We start from the raw sequence: 22,588 nt of genomic DNA on the forward strand, positions 1-22,588 counted from the left end.
AATCCTATTAGCCAAAAAGGGTGACGAAACCACCCCTAAAGGCCTTAGGGTTGGCCGAACCACCCTAAACCGGCCGCAATCTGCATCACTCCTGTTGAAGTCCGTTAGTTTGGTTGACGAAATAGTGACGGAGGTACTAAACTGGTATTTACCCATAAGTCAGGTTTCATCTGTGATTCAAATTCAAATTTAAGTGAAAAAATAAAAAATAAAAACATGAAAACCTAAGTACTAAAATAGTAATTAATCCCTACAAATAATTACATTTCTTCTTCTTACTTGAGGGAAAGGCGAAATTAAGATTTTTTGTATAGAGTTTGATTCTATATAAATAAACAAACAAACATGTAGTCACGTGTGTGTGTGTCTATATATATATATATATATATATATATAAATCAAATCAAACCCATCAAATTAGTAAAAAAAAAAAAAAAATCTAAAAATTAAAGTAACTATTCAAAATTGTTGGGGCCTATTATAAAATAAAAATAAAATAAAAAATCACGCTTTCATACGAAATTTAAGAATTTTAAGATTGCCAAGGATCCCAAGTGTAAGGGTAGGTCTACCCCTGCCTGAAGCAGGCTAAATCTTATATCAATCGTGTCATTTCCTCCTCTAACTAGAAAAGTAAATGCATTTGAGAAAACATTTTAAAATTTAAACAAAACTTAAATTTTAATAATTTTCCACCAAGATATTTTCCGCAAATTTGTTACTGCACAAACCCGCAAGGACCAAAAGCTTCTCTGCCCTTCTTCGTCATCCTCCTTCCACACTTGTTTTTTGAAAACATAAAAATTTGGAATAATTTGGCCTTAAAAAGCCTACGTCCACCACTACTAGAAAGATAACAAATATAAGATTATATATCTATTGAATGATTTTTGTACAATTTTGTTACAAAGGGTCTATTTATATACTAATTATACAGCTTCCACAGTGATATTAAAAACAGCCCCTATACGGAATACATATATTTGGGTTGATGAGAAGCATTCCAAGCAATTTTCAGTAGACTAGCAGTAAATCCATCCCCCTCCAACTCTCCAAGATATTGCAGAAATACAGTTTTGGTTATACTGAACATGTGGTCTATATGTGTTAAATTATTAATTATCCCAAAAGCTTAAGTTTATAGGAAAAAGTAAATTTATTCACTTAATCAATACTTTAACACGTGAGGAGTGTGGGCTCAAACTCTTTTTTAATCGGTGATGCCCAACACATGGAATATTTAATTTAAATGAGAAGTGATTTGACTGAGTTAAGGTTCAATCTCAGGACCTTTGGCTCTAATAATATATTAAATTATCAATTATCCCAAAAGTTTAAGCTTATAGAAAGAGGTAAATTTAATCACTTAATCAACACTTAAACAATATGAGGTTCAAAAAGATGTCGTTTTTAATAATATAAAAAAATAAAAAAAATAAAAAATAAAAAGTCGTTTTTTAAGGCCATTTCCTCATACTCTGCTGAAAGGCCGTGGGTTGGAAATTGGGCTGGGCTGGGTTTGAGCCTAATTAAACCAGCTGAAGATTAAAGTGGAATCAACCCTGCCATGGCCCAAGCTTAAGGTTACCAATTACCAAATATGCTGAAACGACTGCCTGTGGGCCGACTATTTGGGCCTAGCAGTAACTCCAGCGTGGGAGTGAATTACACAAATATTTTACAAATTGATGTGATAGGATTAAAAAATCCTTGAATTAGTTATTATTAAAAAAATAAAAATCAATAATTACTAGATTTTATTACATAAATTTTGTGAGATGTTTGCAATTACTCATTTTAACTACATATCAAATAGAAAGAAACTAAAGATAACTAATGCTAGAAGCCTAGAATCTTTAATCATGGAACGGGATATGGTACATTATATTTTTTCGGTTCATTTGCAACCCATCTCTTTTGTAAATCAATCATTCGATTTGTTGGACTCACATGTGAATTTTATAAATTCAATGATTAATTTTCAAAAGAGTTGTACAAAGATGGATAGCATATAGACCAAATATGGAGTGCTTGTATATATATATATTTTGTAATTATTTTTAAGTTGAAATGTGGAATCAAGATATGGATTTCAAATAAAACACTGTGGCTAAAAAAAGAAGAAGCGCATAACACACTAAAAACCACCCAAAACATTTTCAAAATCAATTAAAATAGACCCTAATAGAAACCCAAAGAAGAACCAAAAAAAAAAAAAAAAAAAAGAACATGCCCAAAAGACCCATTACCTTATACGGATAGTGGTTAATAAACGCATTCAATAATCACGCGAATAGCAGTTAATAATAACATGATATAGATGTGATTATTTAAAACTAATAACTGCATAATGTATAATTACATCCACATCTACGTGTACCACCCTATTTCGAACCTAATTTCAAAATATGTTTACCTAAACCCTCACACATGGACTTTTTAGGCTATTTCTAGATTTATTATTATATGCATCACGAAAACCAAATATGTTTAGAAAATGAGATATCACAGAGACTTCTCTTTCAGAAGCATAAAAAATACAAAGACCAATGAGAGTTAATTCACAGCAATCCAACCAAACAACACGGTCCACACGTTTTTCATACAAAAATTCGCCTGCGCGTACCTTCCACGATCCCACAAAAGTATTAATTCTCAGCCCCAGCGAAGAAAAAACATAAACGACTGCCCAGAAAAAAAGCTTGTTAAAAAAAGCCAAAGGGGAAGATTGAAGAAGAGATTATCCAGTGCAACAGTGCTGCACAGCTTCAATTTAACTTCATTGGAAAAAGAAATGGCGAAGAGGGCGTCAACAGATCTTAACGGAGCAGAGTCTGGAGAAATATTCCTAGAGCACAAAAGGAAGGTCAGTTGATCGAACTGTTTCTAATCAATATGTTTCTCCCACATGATAATGTGCAATAATCCATGCCTATCTTAGTATAATAAAAACAGCAACAGTAATTTCATGACAGAATTCGAGGAGAAGAAGAATGGTAAGATATATATGAACACTAAGTTAAACTTTAGATATGCAAGTTACTTTGCTTCTCAAATTAGAAGGAATTACTCTGTCACAACTTAACCATTTCTGGGTTTTTTGTTTTTTGTTTTTTTCCCTCTAAGCAAGATTTCATTACCAAGCCTTCACCATTTCTATTTGAGATTAGAGAGATTGAGCTTATTTTTAATTTTCTTTTTCTTATTCATTTTCAATAATTATGCAGGAGAAACGGGCTAATATTGCATAGGGATTAGAAACAAATTTTTATAAAACCAACACAATTATTCAACATGGATTAATAGTTACATAAAAAACCTGAATTTTTTATTCAATCCCTATAAGACTCTTTTATTTGTGTTATAATGGAGTCAAGACCACAGCCTCAAACTCCTCCCCCACATTAAAACCCTAAACAAGTGCTTAACACCCACATTAAACCATGCAAATACATTGATCAATAAGAAAATACCCAATAACTCCTAATTAGAAAGCAACTAAAACAAGTACCACAATTAACTTGATTTAATTTCCTATATTCTAAGAAGCACACAACCGACCCTTTGTGTTCAGTACTTCTGAGCCGCAGTTTCTTAATCTTTTCACCATGGATAACATATTGTTGGATGTGCATAGTGTCCCTTGAATTCCACCAGCGTCTTCACTTTTGAATTTAGTCCTGCAGACATTTTGAAAGCAGCCTCACTTCCACAATGAATACATCTCTCTCTCTCTCTCTCTCAAATACGCACACAAACACTTAGTTATACACACAGCATGCATGGGCAAAATTAAGGAAAAGAGATAATTATGTATTTTATACCTTTTTGTCATTGCATTAAACGAGGAGAATTAGATTGGTCATTCTTTTGCCCCGCCTATATCAATAGTGTCAATTCCTGCAACAAATGAAAATTATTATTAATTTATTATTATATAGTTTTGAGAGCCAATAATATATTCCTGTTAGAAATATTAGAAAAGTACTAACCTCTGCAGCATAGAAAATATTGACGATACCAAGCTGGCCGGTTTGCCACTGGTGATGTTGGTAGGACAATATGGTAATTATCAATCTCCAAGTCAGGAATGTGCTCAATTTTGGGCCAATCTCGACCTCCTTCACCCTCCTTCTGGCATCGCTGAGATAACAGAGGACATGTTTGGATTAGCAAATGTTGAAGAGAGTTGGGAAGCCCATCCTTGGGTAAGGACTGGAGCAAAGGGCAATCCTCAATGTAAAGGTCAGTGAGTGAAGGGAGGTTGTTCAGTGAAAATGACTTGAGAAGGGGGCATGATGCGATAATCAAACACTCCAGCGAAGTGGGTAGCTCCTCATTTAGTGTCTCCAGCTTTTCACAATTTCGAATGGAAAGTAGCTTGAGAGAGGTCAAGGTTTGCAGCGACCCTTCTTCTGTGTCGGACAAGAACACCAGATGTTTGCAATCACGAATGTACAACGCCTTGAGCCCTGGAAGTCCGGGCCATTTGGGAAGTGAGAATATGTTTGAAATAACCAACGAGTGTAGAGAGCTGGGATCTAGCATTGCCCTCACTAATTCTCCATCACGACTTGCATCTAGAGCTAAATGCTCAAGACGTTGAGCATGGTGTGGTGGTGGGAGAGTGGTCAGCAGCTCACACCCATGGATCTCCAGCTTTTTTGGATTGAAGTTTTGTGGCAATGCCTGCAGCTTGGGGTAGCTAATTACTTTCAGTTCTGACACTTCAATCAAAGAGGGTCGGCGAGTGGCGGTTTCAGGCATCACTATATTTACTTCATGCCAATCCTCCAGAATAAGATTGTCAATGAGTATTAGAATCTGCAAATATGGGACCACTGGAAGAGCCCTTAAGGAATTACATCTCTTGATCTTCAAGTAATCTAAAATTGGAAAGATGTCAGGCAACTCCCTTAGCTCCGGACAATTACTCAACTTTAGCAAGCGAAGGGAGTAGCATTCGACCTCCGTCCATTTCTCTAACTCCTGCATACCTTTGATGTAGAGCTCTCGAAGATTGGGTAACTGATCACCTAGATCGAGGGTTTTGCATTTTAGGCAACCATTCAAGGTAAGACTGACTAAATTTTGGAGCCCCCCTTCTCTCATCCAAGCAGGAAATTCATTGCCCCCATAACGTAAAATTTGGAGCTTTTTGAGGTTTGAGTGAGGTTCTAGACGTTCAAGTACACTGTTTTCAGTTGCTTGATCTTGTGTATGGACAACTCTGTTACTCCATTCAAACACCAACTTGTCAAGGCTCTTCTTCTCATTCAATTTGGCGGCTCCTGCATTGACTGCCTTCTCTAGCTTTGAGATATGCAATGTTCCTGAAAGACGCACCATTTTCTCCAATTGTTCAATTTCATACCCTTCTTCGTCGCCAACGTGAAATACTGGCAAATTGTGCAAATTGGTTAAGTTCCCCATACTTGGTGGCAACCTGGATAGCTTCAACCAGAACATATCATCGAGCTCAAGGTATCGAAGATCAGCCAAATTTCCCATACTTTGTGGCAAACTAGAAAGCCAAATGCACCCCAAGAGCTTCAACGTTTGCAAATTGAAGAGATTGCAAATTGAGTTGGGGAGAAGTCTGATTTCTGTTCTAGAGAGGTCGAGGTAGCGCAACAGCTTCAACTCTTTAATTGAGTCAGGCAATTCCTTGATCTGGGTTGAACTAAGATCCAACCCCCGCATGTATTTCAATGTATTGAACACTTTGTCAAGGGCTTGACCAAAGTTTTCCATGTGGCCATTAGGCAGTAGAAGTGTGCGCAACTTCTGAGCAATTTTGACAATCGCCAACATGGGTTGCTTGACATCTTTACCGAGCAAGGACACATGACGAGTATGTTCAGAGAAACTGAACTCATTGTCCTTCACTTGACAGTAATTGGGGCTTGAAATTGATGTTGCCAAGTCATGCATAAGATCGTGCATGTTGAATATCTGATTGTTGTCAATGCTTGAAGGCTGAAAGAAGGACCTCATTAAAAGCTCACTAAAATATGCAATCCCAGTCTCCTCCATTGTATCTCGTCCCAAGGATTCTATAAATCCTTCCGCCATCCAGAGTTTGACCAACTCTGCCTTATAGAACACATGGGATTTAGGAAACAAGGAGCAATACTCAAAACAACGCTTTAGATAAGAAGGTAGGTGGTTATAGCTCAATTTTAGAAGACCCATGACATTGAGAGTGTCAGCTGCAGGGTTCTGGTTTTCTATTTCCCATATTTCATTTCTTTGAATTTGCTGCCATTTGTTTACATCAATGTGACCGCGCAAGAGACCTCCCATTGCCTTGACTGCCAAAGGGAGACCTTGGCACTTTCTAACGATTTCTCTACCAATTTCTTCCAATTCTTCCCGTTTCTCGCTGGATAAAGTTGTGCCAATATTCCCAAATGCAATCTTTGCAAACAAGAACTGGCATTCATTTTCAGGCAAATATTGCAAACGATAGGAAGGTTGAGTGCCTACAATTTCCCCAACCCTAATACTCCGACTGGTTACCAAAACTCTGCTACCCTTTTTCCCCTGTTTTAAGAGAACTCGCAGAGAATACCATTTTGAGATATCCTCTGTCCAGACATCATCTAGAACAAGTAAGAAACGTTTTCCTCTCAAGATGTCTTGAAGTCGTAACTGTAGGAGGCTTGTGGAGCAGTCCTCCAATTTCATCTTGGAATGAAATTGAATCATTTCTTTAAGAATCCTCGTGAGATCAAACTCAGGTGTGATGCAGACCCACATGGTTGGGTTGAAATGGTCCTTACTTACTTCGTTGAAGACAAGTTGAGCAAGAGTTGTTTTGCCTAGGCCTCCCATTCCTGTTATTGGAATCACACAAACTTCGCCTTCTTCATCAAATTCATTCGAAAGCAGCATTTGTATTATGCGATCTTTATCACCCTCCCTACCAACTACATCCGACTTATCCACAAAAGGCCCCGTGTGTATTGGGGTCTCAGGCCTACCGCCATTATCTTGGATATTGACGAGATGGAATTTGTTTTTTTCTTCAGCAATTGTATCAAACTTTTTTGAAATATCCTTGATTTTTTGTGCAGTATCATATTTAGAGGATACTTTGCCTAAAGAAGGTAGGGAGTTACGTACCGCAGTCTGCCGCTTTTTCCAATGATAAGCTTCTGCTGCAAAAGTTTCCAGTATGTCTTCAGCATCAAAAGCTGCCTTCTTGAGCTTTCCGAGCCAATCTTTTAGCTGTTGATTGTTCTCTTGCTTGTTCTCCGCATCTACAAGCACGGCTTTGATAGCAGTGAGCTTACTCGAGAGGTTCTCTACTTCTTTCTTCACGCCACGGACAGAAGAATAGGTCTCCTTGATCAAGGCCAAAGTAGTCTTAATAATATCATCCAGAATAGGTTTTGCAACAAGGGAAGTGGGGTTCGCCATGTATGGCTTTTTGATGGCAAGAAGGAAGAAGAAATGCAAATATTTCTGTTGGTTGATCTGTGAGGTTTACAGGATGAGTTACTTTGTACATGGTTCCTTTTATATATATAATCTGTAGAAGATTCACAGAAAACCAATCAAGTAGATGACGCATGCAGTGCTGATGAGATAAAGAACGCGTACCAAGGACAAGTTGGGCAAGTGCCAAGAGGCTTAGCTTATAGATTTGAATATGTTACAACATTGAATAAAAATAAAAATAAAAATAAATGTTACAACATATATAATATTTTCTAGAATGGTTTGATGTATTTTTTTTTTTATTAGATAATTATGATGGATGTGAGTCTATAAAATCCTCTATTCTAGTCTTCTAGACCAGCCAACCAACTTGACTTGTAGGCAACTTCTCCTTTTTTTCCTTGCAACTTCTCCTTGTTTTCCTTGCAACCGCTTTTATATTTATTTTATATTAATGTGAAGTATTTTAAGTTATTTCTTTTTAAATGACTGAAAAGCCATTTAAAATACGTTACTTAAAAATAAGTGTGATAAATAGGTAAAGAGTAGCATTACTCTTTGTTTATTGCCATATCATGTGGTTCTAGATGTCACTTATTCATGTCTTTTACGATAAGGAAAAATTGTTAAATTGGTCCATGTGAAATAGAGTTTTGACAAATAATTTTTTGGAGTTTAAAAAAAGGACTAAATACTCTAATTATTGGCCAAATGTCCAACCACCTCATTTGGTTGGTTGGACACTCCCTGAGCTTTTACGTAATTTGACAAACCTCCCATAAACTTTTAAATCTCTCAATTTAGACCCTTGAACTTTCAATTGCTCTCAATGTGGATCCCTCCGTCAATTTTAACAGTTAAAAATACTAAAAAAGACTAAAATATCACTGATTTTCATTTTTTTTAAATAAAAAAAGTTTTGGAATTAAAGGTAAAGTTTGTAGAATTTTATACAAAAGTTAGGGGTATGAACGTTAAGTAACGTTTGAAATCTGACGGAAGAGTCCACATTAAGAGCAATTGAAAGTTCATGAGTCTAGAGTCTAGAGTGAGAGATTTAAAAGTTTGGAGAGAGTTTGTCAAATGACGTGAAAGTCTAGGGAGCTAAACTTAAGTTTTTCCATTTTTTTAAGACTATTTTGCCCTCTAGTGTTGCCTAACTGATTCCTTTTCATTTCAAAGGAAAATATATTGGAAAAAATTTGCAGAAAATATATTGGGACCACCAACGCGTAACATTAATCACAAGTAGAGCAGGGCAGCCAACTTTTGACTTGAAGCCTATTCTAGGCCAGCCAAGGCTGACTTCTAGCATATTATAATCTTCTATTCTAGGCCAGCCAGCCAGCCAACTTTTGACTTGTAGCCTGTAGGCAACTTCTGCTTGTTTTCCTTTCTTTTTTATTTGTTTGTTTTTAGTTTTGAGTAATACTTCTTTTTATATTTATTTTATATTATTTGGAGTGATTTTTTATTTTTATTTTTTAACATTACTCATTGTTTATTGCCATATTATGTATTTATGTTGTTATAGAGAGGTCATTTATTCATGTCTTTCACAATTAGGAAAAAATGTTAAGTTGGTCATGTAAATTAGAATTTCGACAAATAATTCTTTGGACATCAAATTTTTTTTTAAAAAATATATTATTAAAAAATTAAATGTAAAATATATTTATTAACAAAAAAACCTTACCGGCCGAATGGGGAGTGTCCAACCACTCCTATTATTCACATCAATCTTTAAAGAACATTAAAGTTTGATAGTCCAACTATGTCAATGAACCCTTTTATCGACGAAAAATGATAATCTCTAATTCATTTGAACTAGATAATATTTAGTTAGTTATATTGGAGAAATATTTTTGTCTTTTCACTTTTGGGAACAAAAATATTTCTCAAATATAATGAACTGGATATCCTTATTCTTTATCTGACTAGTATGACACAGCCACACATACACCTTTTTACCTAGTAACTTGTGGTCTATAAAGATAACGTGTCATCCATCCTAAACGAACCACCTAAATGCCTTTTCAACCTTCTTAGCTGTGAGAAGTCTCCTCGCAATTTCCTGACATTTCAGGAAAAAGAGAATGGAAAAAAAAATAATAATAAATTCCCTAACATAAGTGTGTAAATTATAATTTTTTAAGAAACATTGTTTCAATTTAAAGTTTGTAGAAACATTACAAATTGCCATGTAGTTAGATAGGGCATATAATTTTAACACCCTCCAATCACATAACAAGATATAAAAGAGTGATAAATCTAAGCATTTTTTCCCTGTCCAAAATCTCAAGTACCTCAAATAGATTTTTTTTTTTTTTTTTTTAAACTTAGCTAACATTGTTTTTTCCCCTCTCGGTACCAACTAAATGGTCATAAAATCCCAAGTAGTGATGATGTCCCCCTTAATTTATTATTAGGTTATTACCAATACATTTTTTTTTAGTAATATTCACTTTAGAAGGTGTGATTCCGAGTTGATTTGAACTATATTTGAGGTCATAATACATTTAGTTTTAATCCCCGAGGACAATGAGAGTAAAGTAAAAATTTTGGCCATCCATGCTTCATCTCTTTAATTATATATCAACCACTCACCTTAATAATTTGCATAAAACCGTTTTTAAAATCATGTTAATAAAGCTTTACTAAGATATTCTAAAAACATTATGGTTGTAGGTAGCTAGGCATCTTCCTTTCATTTCTATAATCTCATGAAAAATGCTAATCTTATTGTCTGGAAAATTAATCTTACATAAAGGCACTTCCACCAAGCACTTAACATTGAACAAACAAATGATCCACTTAACATTGAACAAACAAATAATCCAATACACCCAATATATGTCAGGACATTCACAGACACAGAGTCGTCTGCTTTGGCCTAAGGATGGCACCTTTAATTATAAGTCCATTTTTCCAATGTCCTCCATGCTGATAATTATAAGTCCATTTTTCCAATGCCTAAGGATGGCACCTTTAATTATATATGACATGCTCATGAAGTGCCTGTATGTAAGATTAAATTTCCAGATAATAAGAATCATTAATTAGCATATTTCATAATGTTTTTGGGAAAATGTTACAGATTATATATTAAGGTGTTCAACGGTTGATAATATGATTACATAGATTAATTAAGCATGGATGACCAAGAACTCTTCAGCCAAGAATTTTACTTAACTCTCATTGTCTCAGGGATTAAAAATGCTTCTATTGCTGTTACCCTAATGATAAATTAATATGTGATTTGGATCCCCTACCATGCATTACTAGAAAAATGAGTTTCTCATTTTTTGAAAATCCTAGCAGTCATTTGCGTCAAAGGGTCTAAGGTATGCCACGTATCCACCAGTATCAAAACCCAAAAACAAAAACAACTACACTTGATTATATCAAATCTAAATTAAAAAATTAATTTTTTAAAAAACAAAATTAACAACCTTCCAAGAAGGAGAAGCCACCTCAGGGGGAGGTGGGGGCGGCTCGCCACCACCCCCGCCCATTTGGGATATATGGTGCGCGGCCACCTATGGATAGGTGGCATGGGGTGGCCGCACACCACTCCATATTTGCTGCTGGGAGTAGCTGTGGGCCACCCCAATGGCCTAGGGGTGGCCGCGTGGCCACCTGATCGGTTGGGAGTGGTTGCGCGCCATCCCAGATGGGCGGGGTGGCTTCTCCTCTTTGGAGGGTTGTCTTTTCAATTTTGTTTAAAATAATTAATTAATTAATTAATTTTCAAGTTAGATTTGATATAATCAAGTGTGGTACTTGTGTTTGTTTTTGAGTTTTGGTACTGTGAATGTGTGGCATACCTTAGACCCTTAGATACAAATGATGGCTAAGATTTCAAAAAAATGAGAAACTCATTTTTCTAGTAACGGGAGAGGATCTGAATCCATTAATGTGGGCATCATTACTGTGGATTTTATAAACATTTAACTGGTTTTGAGAGTGAGGAAAATAATGTTAGCCATGTAAAAAAAAAAAATGTTCAGATTTTCTAGAATATTATTGCTTGTATTAACCTTTGATTTGAATAAACATTAAACCTATTCTTCTTTTTCAACATATTAATAATTAGCAAATGTTAATTTTTTTTCTTCTAATAATTAACGTGACATCAATCACATGCTAAGTACGTGTAACATTACTTTAACCTGGGTATGTGGGATCATATGCTAATTATATCCAACCTATTGGAGATAGCCCTATCATCAAAGCCATCTCGGCCAAATTCATGCATGATGACTTTTTGGCAAGATGCCCACGGCTAGAACATTTTCAAAATTGTTTAAAATAGACCCTATTAGAAACATAAATAAGGCCTAAAAGTCCCATTACAATGCGAATAGCAATTAATAATCACGTTGAATAGTCGCAATTAATAAAGTACTGCGTAACTTTGAAGAAAAAAATATATATAGAGACCAATGGGAGTTAATTCACAGCAATCCAACCGACAACAGGGTCCACGGACCTTGTCCACACGTTTTTCATACTAAAATTTGTCGGTATGTTATGTACCTTCCACGATCCCACAAAAGTATTAATTCTCACTTTCTCAGCCCCGGGAAGAAAAAATAAACATAAACGGCTGCCCAGAAAAAAAGCTTGTTAAAAAAAGCAAAAGGGGAACTTCCAGTCAACGTACAGTACAGCATAGCTTCTTTAACTTCGTTGGAAAAAGAAATGGCGAAGAGGGCGGTAACAGATCTTATCGAAGCAGAGTCTGGAGAAATATTCCTAGAGCACAAAAGGAAGGTCAGTTACTCGATCAATCTGTTTCTAATCAATATGTTTCTCCCACAGTAACAGTAATTACAATAGAAAAGGAGAAGAAGAAGAGTGGTAAGATATATATGAACACTATATACGTCAAACTTTAGATATGCAGGTAAGTATTAATTACTTTGTCACAACTTAACCATTTCTGGTTTTTTTTTTTTAAGCAAGATTAATTCATTACCAAGGGGGGCATTCACTGAGAATATAGAATCCGATTAAGCTGATTTTTATCTTCTTTTTTCTTTTTGCATTTTCAATAATTATGCAGAAGAAACGGGCTGATGAGAAGACTGTTCATTATTCCTTCACTGTGTACGCAAGGTCACTCTATATCAGCTGGGCTGATTGTGAAAACTGGACTTGGACTTGTTTCAAGGAAAAAAGGTGAGGTCATTAATTTTTTTATTTTTTTATTATTTATTTATTTTTCTCTAGTGTACGTCACCTCTGCTGCAGTTCTAATTATTATATTAATTTGCAGTGACGAAATAATTGAAGTAGCAAAACTTTCGCATGTTTGTTGGCTGGACGTGAGAGGAAATTTGGATATTTCGGAGCTGTCGACAGAAGTTGTGTATGTAGTGAAGTTGACAGAGGGGGCTTCTGGGTGGGAACTCCCTATCCAACTTAAACTTGCATTCCCAGATGGAAGAGTTCAAGTACGCCAAGTAAGCCTTTTGGAGAAGCCTAGAAAACAATGGATTGAACTCAATGTCGGCAACTTCCAGAGGAAGAAGGGAGAGTTGGGAGAAGTGAGGTTCCTTATTTGTGAGCATGGAGGACACTGGAAACGAGGGCTCATAATTAAAGGAGCTGTCATTAGGCCAAAACAGACGACCACTCTGTGATCACTCAAATTAAGGAAAGATATTTTGTTCAATATTAAGTTCTGCCATGCTATTAATATTATCTTGGCTATTCAAAATCTAAGTTTGTTTTTGGATGGGGACTTTGCTAATGTAATTGTTGATATTATACTTAATTTGCTTGCTTTTCTTGTTTGGAAAGCTCTAAAAATTTTTAGGTGCGTCAATTTTTGTTCACATTTTTTAGCTAGATGAGCCACTTCTCATCTCATGTTTGAAAGCATTCTCAATTAGTCTCTTATTCTCACTTATATTCAGATCAAGAATATAAAAGACACTACCAAAAAAAAGGTTTTTGTTGACCAATAGTTTTTGACGTGTCAAGCATATTGACACGTCAGAAACCTTTTTTGACGTGTTAGTATGGACGTGTGTCAAAGGTTAATAAGGCGGATGTCAAAAATTCTAATTTTTTTGACATGCCAATTTTGACACGTCAAAAATTACTGATGTGTCAGAAATTATCAAGTCAAAAAAAATTTTTTGATGTGGCAATTTTACCACGTTAATAATTTATTGACGTGTTAAAAAATGGCAAGTTAAACAATTTTTTGACATGTCAATTTCTGACGCGTCAATAAATTATTGACGTGCCATTTTTTGACACGACACTAAAGTTTAAAAAATTATTAAAAAAAAAAAAAATTCGGAAGTTTTTTTTAATTAAATTTACTTCATGTTTAATTTATCATCAAAAATACCGTTGCAACTTAAAACTCATATAAATCCCTACAAATGTTGAACATCCATATATATATCTAAGTATTGAAGGAAAATTCCCAAAATCTCATCGTGAATTCACTACACAAGTACTCCGATCTCTAAACATCCTGTAGAAATTCCTAAAATACTTCAAACCCCCAAATAATGTGGAAGAACTTTTAAAAGTGGGTTAGCAAATTTAACAACCCAAAAAAACTTCTATATAAGAGACTAGATCTAGAATAACTAAAATTCAAGCATTTATACCTTAAAATCTCCAAATATTAGACCTCTTCCCTTCTCTCTCCATTTCTCTTTCTTCTTCTCTCGCAGGTTCCTTCTCTTCTTTTCTTTTCTTTTCTTTTCTTAATTTGCTTAATATTAAATGTACAAACCGTGTTCTCATCGTGTCATTTTAAAATTGATGTGACTTTTAAAATAATTATTGAATTAAAATATAATATTAATATATTATAAATTGAATAATAATTTTAAATCCACATTATTTTTGAGATAAGACCAAAAAAAAAAAAAAAAGAAAGTCAAACCATAGGAGGAAACCACCCTCAACCCCCAATGGTGGTTGGGGGTGGTTTCGGCCACCCCCTTGGCTCCAAGGGGGTGGCCGACCAAGGGGGTCGCTGAAACCACCCTCAGTGGGTACTGGAGGTGGCTCCCAATTTTGATTTGATTTTATTTTTTTTTAAAAAAAAAAAACATTTTTTTAATTTAACAAAAAAAAAAATTTAAGTAGATGTTATGTGTAAATATTTAATTGGTCCACATGAACTGCTGTTAAGTTAACTAATTGTCAACGAACAAAAAGACTAATTTGATTTATTATCAAAATCACAAAACTTTCTGTGATAAAAATCAAACCAGAAGAAAAAAAATAAAATAAAATAACTAAACTTATTATTATTATTGTTATTTTTCTTGCGATAAGAAGACTTTGACTAAAGTTGGGGAAAGTTGTGGTGGCAGTTCATTGTCTCTTCTGTTTAACCCTGCAATCCTCACTGAACCAACAGAAATATTTGCATTTCTTCTTCCTTGCTGCCATAAAAAAGCCATATATGGAGATCCTGAATTCAGTGATTACACTCGTGGCAGAAGTACTTATTCCTGATGGAGCATTGGACTTGATCAAGGAGACGTATTCTTCGATCCGTGGCGTGAATGAAGATGTAGATAACCTCTCAAACAAGCTCAATGATATCAAAGATGTGATTATAGATGCGGAGAACAAGCAAGTGAACAATCCACAGCTGAAAGAATGGGTCAGAAAGGTCAAGGAGGCTGCTTTTGATGCTGAAGACTTACTGGAAACTTTTGCAGCAGAAGCAAATCTGTGGAAAAAAAGGCAGAGTACGGTACGTAACCCCCTTCCTTTTTTACGCAGACCATTAACTAGATATGATACTGCACGCAAGATCAAGGATATTTCAAAAAGATTTGATATAATTGATGAAGAAAAAAACAAATTCTATCTCGCCCATATCAAAGATAATGGCGGTAGGCCTGAGACCCAAATCGACCCGGGCTTTTTGGTGGACAAGTCGGATGTAGTTGGCAGGGAGGATGATAAAGAAAGCATAATACAAATGCTGCTTTCGAATGAACTTGATCAAGAAGGCGAAGTTTGTGTGATTCCAATAACAGGAATGGGAGGCCTGGGCAAAACAACTCTTGCTCAACTTGTCTTCAACGATGATAGAGTAAGTAAGGACCATTTCAACCCAACCATGTGGGTCTGCATCACAGCTGAGTTTGATCTCACGAGGATTCTTAAAGAAATGATTCAATTTCATTCCAAGATGAAATTGGAGGACTGCTCCACAAGCCACCTACAGTTACGACTTCAAGACATCTTGAGAGGAAAACGTTTCTTACTTGTTCTAGATGATGTTTGGACAGAGGATATCTCAAAATGGTATTCCCTGCGAGTTCTCTTAAAACAGGGGAAAAAGGGTAGCAGAGTTTTGGTAACCAGTCGGAGTATCAGGGTTGGGGAAATTGTAGGCACTCAACCTTCCTATCGTTTGCAATATTTGCCTGAAAATGAATGCTGGTCCTTGTTTGCAAAGATTGCATTTGGGAATATTGGCACAACTTTATCCAGCGAGAAGCGGGAAGAATTGGAAGAAATTGGTAGAGAAATCGTTAGAAAGTGCCAAGGTCTCCCTTTGGCAGTCAAGGCAATGGGAGGTCTCTTGCGCGGTCACGTTGATGTAAACAAATGGCAGCAAATTCAAAGAAATGAAATATGGGAAATAGAAAACCAGAACCCTGCAGCTGACACTCTCAATGTCATGGGTCTTCTAAAATTGAGCTATAACCACCTACCTTCTTATCTAAAGCGTTGTTTTGAGTATTGCTCCTTGTTTCCTAAATCCCATGTGTTCTATAAGGCAGAGTTGGTCAAACTCTGGATGGCGGAAGGATTTATAGAATCCTTGGGACAAGATACAATGGAGGAGACTGGGATTGCATATTTTAGTGAGCTTTTAATGAGGTCCTTCTTTCAACCTTCAAGCATTGACAACAATCAGATATTCAACATGCACGATCTTATGCATGACTTGGCAACATCAATTTCAAGCCCCAATTACTGTCAGGTGAAGGACAACGAGTTCAGTTTCTCTGAACATACTCGTCACGTGTCCTTGCTCGGTAAAGATGTCAAGCAACCCATGTTGGCGATTGTCAAAATTGCTCCGAAGCTGCGCACACTTCTACTGCCTAATGGCCACATGGAAAACTTTGGTCAAGCCCTTGACAAAGTGTTCAATACATTGAAATACATGCGGGGGTTGGATCTTAGTTCAACCCAGATCAAGGAATTGCCTGACTCAATTAAAGAGTTGAAGCTGTTGCGCTACCTTGACCTCTCTAGAACAGAAATCAGACTTCTCCCCAACTCAATTTGCAATCTCTTCAATTTGCAAACGCTGAAGCTCTTGGGGTGCATTTGGCTTTCTAGTTTGCCACAAAGTATGGGGAATTTGGTTGATCTTCGATACCTTGAGCTCGATGATATGTTCTGGTTGAAGCTATCCAGGTTGCCACCAAGTATGGGGAACTTAACCAATCTACACAATTTGCCTGTATTTCACGTTGGCGACGAAGAAGGATATGAAATTGAACAATTGGAGAACATGGTGTATCTTTCAGGAACATTGCATATCTCAAAGCTAGAGAAGGCACTCAATGCAGGAGCTGCCAAATTGAATGAGAAGAAGAGCCTTGACAAGTTGGTGTTTGAATGGAGTAATAAAGTTGTCCATACACAAGATGAAGCAATTGAAAACAGTGTACTCGAACGTCTAGAACCTCACTCAAACCTCAAAAAGCTCCAGATTTTACGTTATGGGGGCAATGAATTTCCTGCTTGGATGAGAGAAGGGGGGCTCCAAAATTTAGTCAGTCTTACCTTGAATGGTTGCCTAAAATGCAAAACCCTCGATCTAGGTGAGCAATTACCCAATCTTCGAGACCTCTACATCAAAGGTATGCAGGAGTTAGAGAAATGGACAGAGGTCAAATGCTACTCCCTTCGCTTGCTAAAGTTGAGTAATTGTCCGGAGCTAAGGGAGTTGCCTAACATCTTTCCATATTTAGATTACTTGAAGATCAAGAGATGTAATTCCTTAAGGGTTCTTCCAGTGGTCCCATATTTGGAGATTCTAATACTCATTGACAATCTTATTCTGGAGGATTGGCATGAAGTAAATATAGTGATGGAAGTTGATAATGATCAAGGCCAACCTGAAATCACTCGCCGACCTTCTTTGATTGAAGTGTCAGAACTGAAAGTAATTAGCTGCCCCAAGCTGCAGGCATTGCCACAAAACTTCAATCCAAAAAAGCTGGAGATCCATGGGTGTGAGTTGCTTTCCACTCTCCCACCACCACACCATGCTCAACGTCTTGAGCATTTAGCTCTGGATGCAAGTCATGATGGAGAATTAGTGAGGGCAATGCTAGATCCCAGCTCTCTGCATTCGTTGGTTATTTCAAACATATTCTCACTTCCCAAATGGCCCCGACTTCCAGGGCTCAAGGCGTTGTACATTCGTGATTGCAAACATCTGGTGTTCTTGTCCGACACAGAAGAAGGGTCGCTGCAAACCTTGACCTTTCTCAAACTACTTTCCATTCGAAATTGTGAAAAGCTGGAGACACTAAATGAGAAGCTACCCACTTCGCTGGAGTGTTTGATTATCGCATCATGCCCCCTTCTCAAGTCATTTTCACTGAACAACCTCCCTTCACTCACTGACCTTTACATTGAGGATTGCCCTTTGCTCCAGTCCATGCCCGAGGATGGGCTTCCCAACTCTCTTCAACATTTGCTAATCCAAACATGTCCTCTGTTATCTCAGCGATGCCAGAAGGAGGGTGGAGGAGGTCCAGATTGGCCCAAAATTGAGCACATTCCTGACCTGGAGATTGATATACTCATCCCCTCAACATCACTATAGCAAATCCGCCAGAGGATCGGTTGTGTGCTTGCTTGTAATTGTTCTTGTCTTAGGATTGAATAAAAAAATTCACTACTCCATGTTGAATTGTGTTGGTTTTATAAAAACTTGTTTCTAATCCCTATGCAATATTAGCTTATCTAGAAACTGAAATGGGAATTTATAATTATCTAAAGCTCATAAATTTCTTCTTTCAAATTGCAATATCCAGCATAATTACTAATAGAACCCAAAACAATAGGATAAAAAGTCTTATATCTTGTGATTTCATGGTATGGAGAGGACTCTCAACATCACCTCAAGTTCTATCGGCAGAGTTGGTAGTTCAAAGTATTCAAGGAAAAATAGGATGCATATTTTAGAACATAGTTGTAATAGAGTATATTTCATCCCCAAAACCGACCCAATCATACATACACCAACAAAATTAACTCATTCTGTAGTAAACTACAGTTTTACGCTCAAATTTTAAAAATAATAATAAAAAAAGTTAATTACATATAAATTATCTCAACTATACTACTTATTTACACATTGTCTCCATAAATTACCAACCGTCAGGCTCAACCCCCTTCAACTATTAATTGTTGACAAAAAACGCCATAAAGTTTCAAGACCGTTAAATTTTATAGAGAAAAACACGCGATAGACATGTGCTCATTTTTATTTAAAATTAAGAAAATTTCATCAAGTAAAAAAAAAAAAAAAACTTAAAACTTAAATTAAAAACAAAAGAGTGGTGGTCGAACCATCTTTAGGAGTGACAAAGCCACCCCCAAATACTTGAGGAGGGCGGCTCTTCCACCCTTGAATCAAAAGCGTGTGAGCCACCCTCGAAGTGACTACCATCCACCATCCTCTAAGGGTGGTTCAACGCTTGGGAACAGCGACTCTACTATCACTTAAGTGTGGTTCAGACACTTGGGGTACTCCGGCCATAAGGTATATTTAGTTTATATTATTTTCATCATTTTATTTTATGTTAAAAATTAATAAGGTATTTTCACGTGTTCGAGATCAGATGATAAACCCCAAAAACTAAATTAGTCATTTTTCCTTTTTTATTTTTGGGGAATGGCTATTGGCAATTTGTGAACTCAATGCAGAGAACAGGAAAAGCATACCGGTAAGCAGGTTCGCAGAGAGAAGAGAGTGAGCACCGAAAATCTTCGTCCCTCAAACCTTTAAATGCTGCGTCACGCCCGAAACCTCCTCAGAAAAACCTTATCCTCAACAACCGCAAGCGCAGCCTCCTCTCCCAATTTCCCCAAACACTCTTTGCTTTACGAAATCTCCTCACAAAGACAGCAGCAAAGTTGGCGTCGTCGATATGTTTCCGGCTCGGCCTCGAGCCCGAGCCTGTCGATATGGAGAAGAAAGAAGGAGATGGGCAAGGAGGGTCTCATCGTGGCCAAGGAGCTCAAGAGGCTCCAGTCCCACCCGGTCCGCCTCGACCGGTTCATCCGCTCCCACGTGTCCCGCTTGCTCAAGTCCGATCTTGTCGCCGTTCTCGCTGAGTTCCAGAGACAAGAACAGGTCTTCCTCTGCATGAAGGTTCGTCATTTCTTTTCTCATTTTGTTTGTGTTGCTGAAAAAATGTTGCAAAAGAAAAAAAGATGTATAAAGAATTGGGTCTCTTTGGGTCCCCAGAAAGTTGAGGAAAAATAAAGTTCCCTGCTTTTTGGTTCTGGTTCTCGATTTCGTCCTTCCTAAGTTCAGTTTCTTATTCCGTCTTTGTATGGTTCTAGATTGTAATATTGAATTGCAGAAGGTTTGTTTGTTTTCACTGGAAATAAGTTTCTTGGATAATGATCCGTTTATGGAGAAAATATGGAAATTTGAAGGAGAGTAGTGGAAAGTTTTAGATTTTTGAACACTTCTTTTTTCCTCTGTTTGCATTATGAGAAAGTGTGGGAAAGAAGAAAAAAAAGTTCAGAATTTTGATTATCAATGACAAGGTGTATGTTAGAAGCATTTAGAACTCAGTTGTAGTTAGAAAGTTCTACTTAATTAGATTGGAATTCAAAGCCTCAAAGGGTGTTGCAAGAGTTTGACGTGGTAGACAGTAACCCAAATCTGTAAGTCCCGCTGTTTAGTCCCTTTTTCTTAGGGGAAAGTGCCTCAAATAAATATAGGTTTAGATTAAGACTTGTGTTACAACCTCAAAATCTTAGCCTATACTAAGTACTAACTGCTAAGTTCAATTGTGATTTAATTGATGACCTTATTAGCTTACTAGCTGATTCCTCATGTAGCATTCTGATCTGACTCCAAATTTTCTGACCTTCTATGTGTACAAATAGTAAGAAAGAATAACAGGTTGAATTCTTAGGCAGTGTGCTTGTATTACTATGTCTACCAGCAACCATACTAATAAAAGCCATGGATATATATATATATACACACTCATCTAATCAATCCCTTACATGAGGTGTACTGTGCTAAGAACAAGTGCAGTGAGTTAATTGATGACTCTTAACTCATAGGATTTGACATCTCATCGCATTCTGATTGAGGAATGACCTTCCCCATAAGCACATTGTACAATTTCCATTTGGCGTATATGCTGTATTTTCTTAGCCACTGAGCTAGTTGTTTTTCTATAGGACCTGTTACTACAAAGCAGAGTAAAACAGAAAAAAGAGTGAAATTCATTACTTGCTACTCTTTTCTTTTTCTTTTTCTTTTTTCTTTTTTTTTTTCATTGCATTGGTAAGTTATTGTATTGAACTCATGAATTCACCCTTCATTTCTTCTCTCGAGCTAGTGCTTATTGGCTGCTTGCTATTCTTTTTCCTTTCAAAAGTTAATTTGATGGAAACACAAGAATTGTGACTCTTCCTCTGGTGTATGATGCCTACTTTCCCCATTGATATTGTACCGTTCCATCAGTTATGCTATTATACAGAAGCAAATACAAATAAGAAAACAAAATGTGCACAACGCTTGACTATCTTCTAATATTTGCCTTCTCAGTTATATGATGTGGTGCGCAAAGAAATTTGGTACCGGCCAGACATGTTCTTTTATAGGGACATGCTTATGATGCTTGCTAGAAACAAAAAGGTTGATGAAGTAAAGCAGGTTTGGGAAGACCTGAAGAGAGAGGAAGTTCTGTTTGATCAGCATACATTCGGAGATCTTATCAGAGCCTTTTTAGATAGTGGATTGCCCTCGGATGCAATGGACATATATGATGAAATGCGACAATCTCCTGATCCTCCAATCTCTTTGCCTTTTCGAGTGATATTGAAAGGGCTCCTTCCATACCCAGAATTGAGAGAGAAGGTGAAAGATGACTTCTTGGAACTTTTTCCTCATATGATTGTGTATGACCCACCTGAAGACTTGTTTGAAGATCAAGATTGGAGAAGGGAGAAGGAAGATGATTAGATGGTGTTGCTGCTTATGTGCTCATTGCTCCACAGGAGACTGCTCTTCCCTGGGGAAGCTCACCATTGGCAATGACTAGAAGCAAGTAGATGCCTGTGATAAGTTGATGCAGTTGCGGGTTACTTACCCATGGTTGATCTGCTCCCCAATGCTGTAAAAGCTCACTCATGGTCTTCCAAGTTTGGAAGCTCGCTTTTCATGGCATGCACAGTGCATGTGAGGATTGAATTGCTCTTATTGCCACTCCTCAGCATGATGCGTTTCATGTGATGCAATTTTGATTGGACTGGCCTGAAAATATGATAATACTTTTGGTTGATGCATTTCTTGCAGATTTGCTTGCCCTATGCTCCATTAATTTTTAAAATATGTAGTCTGAAGTTTGGTTTAGTTTCAAATACCCTGAATTTTAATCGTATTACAAAACACTATCAAACACAAACCTAACACAACAATATCACAACATCGGCACCGCTAAAACATGCTCGACTCTCCATACAAAACTCCACGCCACAAATAATCCATTCACAAACCTACAATAACAATAATCATATAACAACCACAACATCCCTCCATTTTTTTGATCCCCCAAATCAAACCACATACAACTTTGTCATACCAAAATAAAAAGGCAAAGCTAGAGAAAACTTACCCTTGCAGTTCCTCTCCTCTAGCCTTCACATCCTCTTCTTCCTCCCTTTCTTTAGGCACAATGTCTTTCTCCCTCCATTTTCTAATCCCCAAAACAAACCACATACAACTTTGTCATACGAAAATAAAAGGCAAAGCTAGAAAAAACTCACCCTTGTGGTTCCTCTCCTCCTTCCCGCTTTCACGTCCTCTTTTTCCTCCCTTTTTTTTTTTTCTCTCTCATCCGCTCTTTGCCTTTGTGCTCGA

At 36.8% G+C, this 22,588-nt stretch overlaps 4 protein-coding genes across 5 annotated transcripts; 3 read left to right on the forward strand and 1 right to left on the reverse strand.

Moving 5' to 3' along the window:
* Window positions 1-2,759: 2,759 nt before the first annotated feature.
* On the reverse strand, window positions 2,760-7,734 carry LOC132164601 (putative disease resistance protein RGA4). 2 transcript variants are annotated; one of them, XR_009438396.1, is made up of 4 exons: window positions 3,993-7,734; window positions 3,825-3,900; window positions 3,562-3,680; window positions 2,760-2,848 (listed from the first exon to the last, which is right to left on the reverse strand). XR_009438396.1 is itself a non-coding variant. In XM_059575138.1 (3 exons), exons 1-2 carry the CDS (start codon window positions 7,423-7,425, stop codon window positions 3,863-3,865), a joined length of 3,471 nt encoding a protein of 1,156 aa, XP_059431121.1. In that variant the 5' UTR covers window positions 7,426-7,734; the 3' UTR covers window positions 2,860-3,680; window positions 3,825-3,862. The 2 variants fall into 2 exon arrangements, 1 of the variants encoding a protein (XP_059431121.1); XM_059575138.1 differs by lacking the exon at window positions 2,760-2,848 and having other exon boundaries at window positions 2,860-3,680.
* A 4,247-nt stretch (window positions 7,735-11,981) lies between these two features.
* Window positions 11,982-13,235, forward strand: LOC132164744 (protein PHLOEM PROTEIN 2-LIKE A1-like). The gene is made up of 3 exons (XM_059575300.1): window positions 11,982-12,222; window positions 12,515-12,630; window positions 12,728-13,235. The coding sequence occupies exons 1-3, from the start codon at window positions 12,151-12,153 to the stop codon at window positions 13,092-13,094; spliced, it is 555 nt and encodes a 184-aa protein (XP_059431283.1). The 5' UTR covers window positions 11,982-12,150; the 3' UTR covers window positions 13,095-13,235.
* Window positions 13,236-14,890: 1,655 nt separating this feature from the next.
* LOC132163875 (putative disease resistance protein RGA4) lies at window positions 14,891-18,298 on the forward strand. Its single transcript, XM_059574255.1, has one exon. It carries the CDS (start codon window positions 14,891-14,893, stop codon window positions 18,296-18,298), a length of 3,408 nt encoding a protein of 1,135 aa, XP_059430238.1.
* A 1,035-nt stretch (window positions 18,299-19,333) lies between these two features.
* LOC132164105 (pentatricopeptide repeat-containing protein At1g62350) lies at window positions 19,334-22,081 on the forward strand. The gene is made up of 2 exons (XM_059574525.1): window positions 19,334-19,852; window positions 21,275-22,081. Exons 1-2 carry the CDS (start codon window positions 19,487-19,489, stop codon window positions 21,689-21,691), a joined length of 783 nt encoding a protein of 260 aa, XP_059430508.1. The 5' UTR covers window positions 19,334-19,486; the 3' UTR covers window positions 21,692-22,081.
* The last annotated feature ends 507 nt before the right edge of the window (window positions 22,082-22,588 follow it).

The sequence above is a fragment of the Corylus avellana genome, chromosome ca10, assembly GCF_901000735.1.
Source record: "Corylus avellana chromosome ca10, CavTom2PMs-1.0".
Classification (NCBI taxonomy): domain Eukaryota; kingdom Viridiplantae; phylum Streptophyta; class Magnoliopsida; order Fagales; family Betulaceae; genus Corylus; species Corylus avellana.

Bases quoted from the DNA above. Each gene is read 5' to 3' on its own strand.
- LOC132164744 (XM_059575300.1), top strand. From the start codon at position 12,151: ATGGCGAAGAGGGCGGTAACAGATCTTATCGAAGCAGAGTCTGGAGAA. The intron at 12,223-12,514 runs GTCAGTTACTCG...ATAATTATGCAG, and splicing joins TCCTAGAGCACAAAAGGAAG to AAGAAACGGGCTGATGAGAA. The intron at 12,631-12,727 runs GTGAGGTCATTA...ATTAATTTGCAG, and splicing joins ACTTGTTTCAAGGAAAAAAG to TGACGAAATAATTGAAGTAG.
- LOC132164601 (XM_059575138.1), bottom strand. From the start codon at position 7,425: ATGGCGAACCCCACTTCCCTTGTTGCAAAACCTATTCTGGATGATATT. The intron at 3,901-3,992 runs GTTAGTACTTTT...CATTTGTTGCAG, and splicing joins ATATTTTCTATGCTGCAGAG to GAATTGACACTATTGATATA.
- LOC132164105 (XM_059574525.1), top strand. From the start codon at position 19,487: ATGCTGCGTCACGCCCGAAACCTCCTCAGAAAAACCTTATCCTCAACA. The intron at 19,853-21,274 runs GTTCGTCATTTC...TTGCCTTCTCAG, and splicing joins AGGTCTTCCTCTGCATGAAG to TTATATGATGTGGTGCGCAA.
- LOC132163875 (XM_059574255.1), top strand. From the start codon at position 14,891: ATGGAGATCCTGAATTCAGTGATTACACTCGTGGCAGAAGTACTTATT.